Source organism: Lagopus muta, chromosome 10 (assembly GCF_023343835.1).
Source record: "Lagopus muta isolate bLagMut1 chromosome 10, bLagMut1 primary, whole genome shotgun sequence".
Taxonomy (NCBI): Eukaryota; Metazoa; Chordata; class Aves; order Galliformes; family Phasianidae; genus Lagopus; species Lagopus muta.
Window position 1 is genome coordinate 8,060,941 of NC_064442.1, and position 12,327 is coordinate 8,073,267.

At 40.2% G+C, this 12,327-nt stretch overlaps 2 protein-coding genes across 4 annotated transcripts in view; both read left to right on the forward strand.

Moving 5' to 3' along the window:
* Window positions 1-12,327, forward strand: part of LOC125697976 (cell surface hyaluronidase-like) — a 49,150-nt gene that overhangs the window by 19,777 nt on the left and 17,046 nt on the right. For both annotated transcript variants that reach the window (XM_048955692.1, XM_048955691.1), the window contains exons 18-19: window positions 4,633-4,848; window positions 10,434-10,642. In XM_048955692.1, coding sequence (XP_048811649.1) covers window positions 4,633-4,848; window positions 10,434-10,642 — 425 coding nt within the window. The remainder of the gene's footprint in view (window positions 1-4,632; window positions 4,849-10,433; window positions 10,643-12,327) is intronic.
* Window positions 1-12,327, forward strand: part of LOC125697977 (cell migration inducing hyaluronidase 1) — a 110,730-nt gene that overhangs the window by 17,361 nt on the left and 81,042 nt on the right. The window lies entirely within an intron of this gene.

Below are 12,327 nucleotides of genomic sequence, written 5' to 3' on the forward strand. Positions count from 1 at the left end.
ACTTCATTTTGCATGAAATTTCTTTTGATGATGATTATTTACAATCCATTAACATTTGAAAAATATCAATATTAAGGTACCTTATACCTGGGCAAATGCACACAGCAAAATCTTCGGTAGACAAGTTTTCACCTTGCAAACAGAACAGCCGGAACACCATTCTGTGCAGCATTGCCAGCTAATATGTTGCACGGGCCTGGTGAGAACCTGGCCTCAGAGTCTGAGAGGGACATAGTGAGGTATCAGGAGGCAGCAAGCTGCAGTACAGTTCTTACAATGAAAGAAGCAAATGCAATTAGAAGCAAAACCATGGTCTGTTTCCTGGGGTTAGCAGTGAAATTCCTGTTGAGAACAACAGGGACTTTCCTTGAGCAGCGAGAGCAGAATAGGGCTCTGTATTTGTGTCTTGGCAGCAGCCATAAGATGCTGAGCAATTCCAGTCCTTGTTCTAGATTCCTGCAGGGATCATGGCTCTGAACACTTGGCTTGGGAAATGATAAATTCCACCTGGCTCACTCCCAGGGATCATAACCTCTCCTTACATTCTCTTCAAACAAGATCCATGCTTGTTAGGATGTCCGTGAACTGCAGTAACTTTGGGCTGAGGTTTGGCTTATCTTGAGGAAAATTTCCATTGCTCTGAGATTGACCAATATCACTACTCTGGCAAGCAGCCATTTTGTCTGTCCCCTCTCTGGTACACTTTAGCTTAACAACAAGAGGGTTTTTCATGGAATGGTGATGCTGACTGCAGTCACTTGACTGCTCCTTTAAAGGGCAGATCCTGTATGTTTTCGTAAAGAGGTCTCAGTAATTTTGGATACTTCAGGGAGATTTGGAGCAGTAATAAGAGCTAATTTGCTGTACTTCCTTATGTCTTCCATGGGGAAATGGTTATAAGATGATCATGGGAAACATGAATGAGAAAATCGTTCTGGAACAGGGATGAGGAACTTAAAGAAAAAATGTATAATGAAAAAGTTTTTTCAGTGGAAGAAATTGCAACTTTTCCTTCAGTAATGGCTGTAAGACTATCCAGTGGAATGGCGGCGGACAGATAATATCTGTGCACATCAGCAGAGGTGATGGTTACTTACTGAATGCCTGAAAATGCAGATCTTTAATACTGTTGTGCCATTTGAGGCCAATGTCCTGGCACTTTTTCTCTAAGGGGTAGTTCAATACTGCTATGCCTCTGAGGTTTTCAAGGTAAAAAAGACCAGAAGACTTACTAACTACTTCTGTAAAACAAATTAAAATAATACAGTGTCAAACTGTTACAAAAAAAATGCTAATGACATTATTATGTATGTACATATCCAAGAGAAGTCCATTTCTCAAGTTGATATTTGGCCAGTTTCAAAACCATTTATGTTTGTAACCACCTGCCTCCCAATGGTTTTCACTTTGATTCTATTTTATCTGGATTGAACCCAGATGTGCTAAATCTGATTTCAGACTTGAAGGATAGTTTACTGTTTTGTTGTTAATTACTACATGGGGCAATATGTCTTTGACCAGTTGAGATACAACCTGTAAACTGTTTTAATTAATTTTCCATCTCCAGGCTTCATTTTATTACTTTTTCAAGGGTAGCTAAACACTAATTCCCTAAAGGACAATCATTTTACAGCTGATTTTTAAGAATAAATTAAACATTACTGCAAGTTGTACCATGATGATAAAACTATTAGTCATGCTGAAAGAGTAATTGTCTAATTAATCAGACTAATCAGCTGGTTGGTTAGACCACAAAGTAATAAAGCTCGTCAGGTCTTGTTTCGTTCCAGCATAAAAATAAACTCTCAGGTAGAACAGAAGACTGAAACATTATGCTCCACATAAATTATTCTACCTGTCATTTTCGTTGGCAAACTCTCATATATAAAGATATCTGTACTTTTTTTTAAATAATGATGGACTGCTGAAAAAAAAAAAAGGGTGCTTAAAGAAAAGTTATTTCAATGCAGAGGAAGCAGTAATTGGTCTTAACCCAGCTGAGGGCTGGTCTGATGGTTGAAGTCTCCTGAAGGTCTGCTTACTGGCAATCAGTGGGAGTTGGTGAGCTCAAGAAGACAGCCCCAGAGCAGAGCCATGCCCAAAGAGGACATTTGTGCAGCATTTCTTAAGAAGACCCAGCACAGAATCACAGCACCGTAGGGATTGGAAGGGGCCTCTGGAGATCATTAAGCCCAAACCTTACTAAAGCAGGTTCCCTACAGTTGGTTGCACAGGACAGTGTCCATGCAGGTTTTGAATATCTCCAGAGAAGGAGACTTCACAGCCTCTCTAAGCAGCCTGATCCAGTGTTCTCTTTTTAGTCATTAAACATCTATCTGTTCATGCCTCTGCTGTGTTGCTGCACAGTTGTAGAGTGAGGTGAGAATCAAGAGGTTGTACGCAGCTGTGTTGGTTTTCTGCCTTTGGACAGGGTTAGCTTTACTAAGAAATAATGTACTTTAATAACCATCTGTCGTATACCTGTCAGGCACCAGGCAGGTAATTCAAGTGGCCCTTGCACCATGTCACTCCTGAGTCGTTCACTTCTAATGAAAATTAGGTGTTTGAATATTAGTGTGGTAGCTAGAAGTGATCTGTTTCTGTGCTCCTGTGTTTCTGTGTCTCATTCCTAGCTCGTGAACATACTTGATAAGCTGAGTCTTCCTTCACATGTGCTCTTTAGCAGTAGCAGCAAACTCAGTGCACCTCCTGTCCCTCAGTGTACAAAAGCAAGGCTGTCCTGAGATGCATGAAAGAAGAAAGTGATACTGCTCATTAACATTTCCACACCATTTCTGACTTTCAGACTTTTAGAGGAGAATGTTAGAAATGAGATTAATGTCAGGACCAAAACAGACTCCCTCCCGGATGGGAGCAGTGGGGCTGTTAATCAGATGTAAGCCGTACAGGCTGTACCTTAGTTTATTTTGAAGTACAGCTGACTTTGTTCTCTTCCCCAGTGAAGTGCCCATTTTCAAATTCAGCCCCAAGACGTGCACTGTCACAAAGTGTTTATAGCAAAGCTTTGAGCTGCAGCACAGTGTTTGCATTTTGCTTTTTTATGAACTAAAAAGATTTAAAAAAAAAAAAAAAAAAAAAGGAAAAAAGGAAAAGCCCACACAAAAAAAACCTCCCCAGAACTTAGGACATCCTTCTTCTTTGCCAAACAGCCCTTTGGGTAAAAATTTCCTGCAGCACAGTAAGAAAAGATTTTAATACACTGAAAAATACACACTGAATTTATGTGTGTTTGAGCCTTTTTAAAATGAGACTGCTTCAGGTGTCTAAGTATCAGCCTCATAAACAAACAAGGAGGTGACTAAAATATGGATTTAGGGTTTAATTTAGCTTTAATAAAGACTTACTAGGGCAATGTAAGGCTCTTGTTGCTTCATTCTGCAAGTCGTTCTTGTTACAGCAGTCATTCTTTTTAAGCCAGTGGGACTTTCCATCTAACTGAGAATCACAACGGCCCTCCAGTTCTCCTAAGATTTTTATTTATTATTGTGAAAATATAGCCTTTAAACTCCATGGTGAACTTGCAGCATAATCTTGCTGACCCTAATTCTTACTCTTGTGAACAGTCCAATTAAAATTGAGCAAAACTAAACAAATTACAGTCCTTTGGGCCAGCATGATCAAGTTGCTACTTACACTATTTCAATATACGTTGCTTCAGGGTTCTTTCTGTGCAAACAACCTGGAATAATTATTGTCTTGATTTCCTCAGAAATTAATCATCACACAGTGCAATAATTTTCTCTGTAGGCATTAAAATATCCCATGCCTTCTTGGTGAACATCTGCAGCTTCCTTGTTTTGTTGTGTTTTCATATTGGGACAGAATTTTTTTTTTTATCTACTGAAGAATTCTGTAAATAGAGCTATGCACAGTGATGATAATGCTCTTTCTTGTTATTTTTCTTGCCTAAAAAAATACTCCTCAGAGGATACATTAGGATATACACAAGCACCAATTCTGAGAATTGCTGTCAGTTCTATGCATTCTAAAAGGTTTTTTGGGGAAAAAAATATGAAAAAATACTTGATAGAATAATAGTTTGAGTTGGAAGGGACCTTTCAAGGCCATCTGTTCAAACTGCCCTGCACTGAACAGGGACAACTACAGCTGATCAGGTGCTCAGAGCCCCATCTATTCCTACCTGGAGTGTCTGTGGGGACAGGGCACCCACCACCTCTCTGGGCAACACTGTGTCACAGAATCAGAACAGCCATTGGAAATATGTGAGAAAATTCACCATAGTTTTTGTAGTTTTTGTTTCTTTGATTACAACCCGGGTCAAAGATGCTTACTTCTCTGTAAATTTCATAATCTTCCAGTGCTTCCCTTTCCTTTGAGTCATCCTCTTCTTTTTGACGCAACGCAATTTACTGCTGTGTGATTTCAAGGAATGAATGGTTTTGTGGGTACAATTCAAAGTCTAATTCTTACAAAAATGTTTCCTGCAATTGAAGCGTGAAAACCAATGTCGCCAGAAGTCTAAGTGGAATAGCCAAGCAAAATTCTTGCTCAAATGATAATGCTATCTAGTCTTAGATGTATCACTCTCTTGGCTGTTAAAACACTGCAAGTTCAAGCCCTTACGGTTTGTCTCCTCACTGTCTCCTGTAGGTTGGACTGAAAGTGTTTTTTGGCAGAGCGGGCCAGTGGTTTGGAAACAATGATAATGACGGTGACAAAATGTCTGTCTTCCATGATCTGGATGGCTCCGTGACGGGATATTCCAACACCTTTGTAGGCAGAGCAGACAACTACCTGCTCCGTCATCCCGGCTGCGTCACCGTCCCCCGCTGGAATGGGGTGATGTGCACTGGTAGATATGCACAGGTAAGGAGGTGCTGCATGCAGTGACACTGCGTGTGTTGGGTGGGAGTCCCCAAATGCTCTGTTTGAGGTGGTGGAGTGAAACCCACTGAACACTCAAAAAGATAACAGGAGAATAATACCTTGGGTATAGTTTTACTGTTTTGCTTTATCAGGAGTTGCTTTTAAAGTGTCTGGACACTGGATTTGTGTCCTCTGGTTTGCTATTGACTAGGTGGAAACAGGATTGAGCTCCTAAGAGACAGCCCCACTGAAGAAGGGTTTTTGTGCTTGGCACTTGTATTTTCCTCTGTGCCTCTAAGGAAATAATATTCCAGGCTCTGGCAACCTAACAGTTAAACTCAGAATTGTAAACAAGTAGGCATTTATATTTTTATGTCTATTAATACTTTCCCAACTATGGCACTCTACGTGGTGAGACTATTTTTCCACCATAGAAAATTTCCTTGGCTAGGTTTAGGCAAGCGTAAACATTTGCTTCTCTGGGATCTGTTACCAGCATTTTTCATCTAATCAGCATCCAGCAGGATAAGTGAAGTTCACATTAACTTTATGGGTTTTGGGTAGGGAAATGTATGTGCGTGCAGTGCAGAAGAAATTGGTCCCGTGCAATGGAGTTTGATTTAATGTGGAGGACATATCTGATGGAAGACTTCAGCTTGACCTTGGTTCTCAGCATCTTTAAAAGTGGATGATTTGTTTGTGAGCTGAGTTCTGGGTGTTGTATTTCAGAGCAAAAGCTTAAAAGATTGGATCCAACTAAGGAGAAAGATGTTTTGCTTTGATCTTGGTAGTGCTATTACAAAATATGTTTTTCTTTTCCTCCTCTTGTAGCTCTGGTACACAAGAACCTTTATTCTTCCCTAGTGTAAGCAGGTGAAAATTTCCTTTCAGTTCAAGGAAACAGTGACATTACATTGCAGCTGAAATGGGCCCAAGATAGACTAGGGAAGGGCTACTTGGCATGGAAAAACAAGACCCAAGTCCTTCAGCTAACATTACATCTAAATCCTTCCTGAGCAAAATGCCTAGAGTTCAGTTAATTCCTTTCTGGTTCCTTCCATTTACTTTTCTGCTCTTCTTCTGGACAAAATTTGCCCAGAAAGGGGAAAGCCCATTCCTCTGGCAGTGTTCCTAGCTCCACAAAATCCTGGAGACACACTTTTCTGAAGATTTTTTAGTCTGGCAACTTGGGCTGACGTTCCCACCTGACTTCCCATGGCTGGTTCATGGCTCTTTCTGCACCGTGCATCTTCCTCATGTAGCGTCTGGGAGCTTCCTGTAGTGGGAAGTCTAAGAAATGCCTTGTGCTTTGGCTTCAGCATTGCCTTGCTCTGCCAAAAAAGGGCTATGGGACCAGCTTAAGGTCACAAGATTTACACAGGCAGGAACTATCAGGCCTCTTTGTCCTTCCCTTTTGATCCTGAAGCCTGTAAGGTTGGTATTGTCCTAACAAGACAAACATTTTATTTTTAATGACTGCTAAAACACTCATGTAATATAAAGTGAGGCTCTAGGGAAGAGCATCAGACAGAAGGAGATTGACAAGGAAACTGGAAGACCTGGCAGCACCATAGCTTCTGGGGATTTCTGTGAGTCACCCAGTCTCTGTCAGGAGGGCATTGAGGTCCTTGGTATCCCATCAACCTGATTTACAACTGCAGCAGAGTATGATAATAAAAGAAAAATGTAGGGAGAGGTCCATCCCACAGTTATCTCCATGTAGGTGGGTGAGATTTCCAAATGCATTCACCTGGAGACATCTCAACACTTATGCTGCTTGTGGAAAATGTGAATGAGATTCTGAAACCATTTCTGTTTTCTACATGCATAGTAAAAGAAGTGCTTTAGCTCCCAGTGGGCAGTTGAAGCTGTGTGCTTACTGCTTGCTTGCAGAGCAACTCAGGACAGATTGTGAAACTTTTCTTTTTTTGGGACAGGTCCTTTTTTAAAATAGGCTGAGTTTTTTGGCAGTAGATGCTATTTTCCTTTAGTAGCTTAAAAAGATGTTAGATGGTTGTAAGACTGCTGCTTAGCAAAATTAGTGTCATTTTTGAGTTAACAAAATTAATTCTTTGCTACTTTTAAACATTTTAGGTAATTCTTTTTTTTTTTTTTTTTTTTCTTTTAATCAGTTCATTCCAGCCAATCACTACCTTGCCATGGTCAGTTGAAATAGAAGTTGTTCCACTTCTATTAGCTCTGCTTTTGCAGTGTTTGCAATTACGGTGACCACGCACCTGTAAGTTATGTGTGTTCAGCTGGTAGTGGGTTTGGCAATGACAATTCTACAACTAAAGCAAACCAGAGATGCAGTAGATAGCAATGGTACTTTTCCATGCCCAGACAAAACTATACAATCCCAATGTGTGGTGTTTGAGGAGCATCACACAGACTGGGAAGAAGGAAATCTTGCAAACTATTTTTCAGCTAATGCCCTCCAGATTTGGATGGAGGTCCAGTTTTGATCTCTGATATACAGCAGTGGAAAATAGTTTTGCTGATGTCAGCAAAGCTGCTGTTATTTCTAGGGCTAAAATTGGTCCTGATATGTATAATAGGAAGAAAAAATACTACTTCTTTATGAAATAATTTTGTAGTTTTCACTTAGAAGTTCATAGAGAAAAATCGTTCCCCAGAGGAATGATCCTTTTCTGAACAACTGAAGAACTAGAAGAGTAGATGTGTTTCAAGTTTCTCATTTTAAAGACATTTTACCCCAGTTTTACAACTGACAGCACAGCAGGACAAAAGCAATGTCAAAGAAACCAAAACACCACCAAACTTTCTCTCAGCAATGAAGATTTTCTGTTCCACTGCTTTGCATTTTGTTTATCTTCTTGCTGGCTATCCAGTTGAACAGCAGATCCCCATGAATTTTAAAGGAACTTATCTTCTCAGTTTCACAGTCTACTTGGGAAAACTGCCATGTAAGCACAGGGAAATCTGACAAATCTTTTCAGCACTAAATGTTAAGAAGCTAAAATGACAACTATGTCCATTAAACCATCCAGACAAGTAGCAGGATCCATTTTATAATGTTTAGCTAGCTCTGCTTCTCCTACTCCATTAGCTTGTAATTGCTCCTCCTCCTCCTCTTCCTCGTTCTCCTGCCCAGAGGAGGGGATAAATGGGAAATGTGGGGTGCTACTTTCTGTGTACCTGTGAGTATAAGGAGGACTAAACCAACAAGACTGTGATTGGAGAGCTGTGCAGGAGGCATCTCAGCTATTGTTGCATTTAATTGGGTAGCAAGTGCACTGCAGATGCCACCTTAATGTTCTGTGTTTGTTGGATACAAATATTTGAAGGAAATAACATCATAACATCAGTTCACAGAGATAGGACAGAAATGGTTGTGTCTTATCCAGAAAGACACAAGTGAGATATTACTTTGCACTTTCAGTGTTCATTCCCACTGTTCTTTATCACAAAATGCTGTTCTGATTGAAAGTGATTAATACATTCATGAGATTTCAGGTCTGAAGGGACCTTTCTGAGCACCTACCCTGACCCCAGAACTACCCCATCAGGCTGGGGACAAATGGGGTCGAAATGTGGGTTATTGCACTGCACTTAATTGACTTCACAATTACGGTTTTAATGTGAAGGGAAAATAGGTTTTCCTCCTTGGTTTCATAGATAAAAAAAGTCTTTTATCAGACTGTAAAAAAAAAAAACCCCACAAATTACTCTTCCTCAATCCATGAAGAGTGAGCAAATGGGCTGCTGCTCAGATATTGTTTGGAGCAAACTGATCCATGGTTTCAGCCATCAAGAAAATCTAGTGTTTAATATGGTTCTGGGATCAACTTTAATCTCTAAGGATCTGTGTGGATTCCACTTCATCACTGAAGTGCCACAGGCAGGGTTGCACTGGAGTGAAAGGAGGAATGGACTGAATATCCAAGGAACATCCATTACCACTTCCACATTGTTTTTTTACACGAATCCCAATTTTTTTCACTCAAGCATTCAGCATGAAGATGCTTAGTACAGGGGTGGAGGACGGCTAGGCTGAAATAACCCATGTTTTGGAGGTGCTGTGGAGCATAAACACAATGCCAGGAGCAGGTACAAGTGCAAAGGTTCTTCTGAACATAACAATGGACCAAGGAACTGAATTAGCAACCAGAAAACTAGCAGCTTTAATTAAACACTTTCTTAAATTTCTTGAGACATTTCCTGTTTAAATTCAGTCACAAATGTATTTCTTCAGGTTAAATAACACTCATGCCGGACGCATCACCTCTGTTTTCTGTCAGATGAATTTTGCAGTAGCTAAGGCATTATGTTCCAAGGAGGAAGTAATGGGAATCTGTCACTCGTCATGCTGTGACATGCTGTGAATAAAAGACAAACCAAATGTCATGGGAATATTTGCTTCTTCACTGCACTTTGGAGTCAGCAAAGCAATTCCTATTGTATTTTAAGGATGTCTTATCATTAGTATTACAATATACTTCTAATGGATCCTATATATAAACTAGTGGAAGACAATCTGTTTTGCAGAGCTTTTAATCTGTGTCGACAAGAAAAGGAATAAGAAGCTGATATGGAGATAGGAGAGGTCAGGCTCGCAAAGTCTTGTGTTGAGAGGAGAATATCCTGATGGACCTTGTGTCACCCTCTCCTAGTTTTGTCTGCAGTGTTAAAATCTGCTGGAAGACAGAAATTGAGTTTAAAAATAATTGTGCTGAATGTGCTCGTGTATTATTAGAAGACATTCTTATTTTTGATGCAAATAGCATTATTCTCCATTATAGAAGAGTGGAGGAAGAAGGATTACAGTTGTTCTCAGCTGTTGTCAGTGCATTTGGAACCTTTCAGGGAGTGTGACAAGCTGTGTGCTACATCACACAGTGCTGAAACCAATTTGTATGACGAGCTGTGTGTCCTCCTTCTGTGCTAGTATTTCACACAGGGGGAAGCAGGTGAACATCATGCACTGAACCTTAAAGATAACGTCTGCCACATGAATTGGCCTTCATTTGAATCAAAGAAGAACAGAGAAAGCATAGGTGTTGAAAACAAAGGTTATCTGTTGGTCCCCAAACAGAAGAGCTCTAGTTGTAGCATGTACAATGTTGCATTTGATCTGTATGACCACAGAATCAAGAAGTTGAATTTTAGCCCCCCAAATTTAAGCTTTTTCTGCTTCTTGAAGATGAAGGTGTGGATTCCATTAGGTAACTGGACCTGATTCAAAGCCAGGAGGAAACTGCTTAAGACTTTTCTGTATTTTCAATGGAATAAGACTGTTTTTAAAGTGCAGTGATTCAAATTCATAAGAAACAGTCACTTTGTGATATTTCATTGATCAACCTTCTCCCTTGAGAATCTGAACAGTTAACATTTCCATGGTGTTGTACAGTTCATATCTCACTTCACGGTGTCCCCTCAAACAGCTGCAGATGCTATTTCTGTTTTACCTTTTCATTTGAACTGGAAATGTTTCAGTCATTTTCCGACTGTTCTGCGCTCTTCATTGGCAAACCCATTTACAGGCAACAGTGATCAAATGCACATGTTACAGCTGAGCCTGGCTATTTTAATGGACGTGTTTGTCATTTTCCTTTTACCCTCAGCTTTATATTCAGGCCAGGCGCCCTGAGAATCTGACCTTATCCATTGCCAGAGCAGCATACCATTCCCACCCCTTGCAGTTGCAAGGCGTGAACAGAGGAGCGCCGTACCAGCAATACCAGCCGGTCGTCATGCTGGAGCAGGCTTACATCATCCAGTGGGATGGCAGAGCGCCTGAGGATATCATCCTGTACCCAATCAACTTCAACAGGTACTGCCCTATGTTGTTAGAAAACGTTCTGTTTTAAAAGTTCTGGTGTTATGCGATTTTCCTGGGTTCTTTGCAACTGACCCTTCGAATGTTTTAGCAATTTGTGAGAGCACCAAAGTGAGGTGTTAATGACTGGCACTTACCAATGCAAAGAATTGACTCTGCTTTTTCGTTATTCCAACACTTTTGATGTACAGAGCTGTTTCTCTTTCCAGTAAGTTTTGAAACAGAATCCAAGTGAGTCCTGGCCTGCTGTCCCTGAAATCCCTCCAGAAGAGCCCTGGCTCTTGTTCCTTTGTTTGTACTAGTTGCACATAATTTATTTCCCATATATATAAAATGCAGAAGTCATCACAGAAGTCCATCAGAATGTGCACAGAGCATTGCATCTTCTGTAATCCAAATAGCACTGCAATCACTGTTTCTTTCTTGATAGCATTTTAAAACTTTAGGATTCAGTACAACAAAATTGTAGGCTGTGCTCTATTTATTTTCCATGTTTCTTCCAGCTCATCTAGTGTTCTGTAAAAGCGAGGCACAGCCAATTTAGACCTGCCTTTTCCCCTTGCAATCTATTTCATTTTATATAATTTCTTTCATGGTTTCCAGTCATGGTTCAGGACCAGCGTACCTCTTACTTTAGTGAAATTACTTGTGTTTTGCACTGGTATAACTTCTAGGAGAATCCTCTAATCCATTTGGTTTAACTGTGATGTATGTTGCCATGGCTGGGAAGAACTGCTGCAAGAGATGAGAACCACACCAAAAAATTCTCTGGCCATCGTCTTGGGCTCTGCAGTTTCCGTGGCTCCTCATTTTACTGATAACAAGGCAGTACAGGAAAAGGGCCACATTATACATGACTGCAAGCAACAAAGCCACATGAAGGCTCATATTTGCAAAGTAGACGTTAAATAATTGACATAGAAAAAGTCAGATGCACAGAGGACATGGAGAAACATGTACCATTGGTAAATGGGGAGGATTTCCAAGTCTGTCTCATATTATCCACCAAACCCTACACCTGTTGTCTGCTTCTTGAGCAGGGTGTCACTGTCGTAGTTTTAGTTTAGGAAAGTTTTGGTAAAAGCTTGAAAAAATGTGAACATTGGAGCTCAAGAAATTTGGGGAAAACCCTATCTGTATTTCCAGTCATGAAGCCTCATTTCCAAAGCCTCGTGTCCAAAGACAATGTTCCCTCTTTGTATATCCCCATTTTGGTAAGTGATGTGTAATGGGTCCTCTTTGGATTTAAAGATTAAATGGCTGTAGGATCATGACCAAGTCCCTGGACAATCACTGCTTGGACATTCCTGTCACAGAGGGATGACTAGAACTAAAACACTCTTTTCTGTGTTAATGCAACTTCATGCACTTTAAAGAAGTGCAAAACCCATTAGTCACTCATGGATAAGCTGTTTTGTAATTATTATCTGTCTTTAAATAATTAGCTATTTCCTTGCAATTAAGAGTTAAGCCTTCTGCATCAATATACAATGGTTACCCAATCACTATGCCAGTTAGTACATGCCAAAGCTTTGGCAAGTACTTGGTCTTCAATCACAAATTCAAATCTTAAGGCAGCACTGTGTTTTTGATAGAACTCAGCTTTAAGTTTAGCCCTTGTTCAAGCAGCAAATTACCTAACTTTTACTATTGATAACCACAATGTGTTTGTGGTTCTC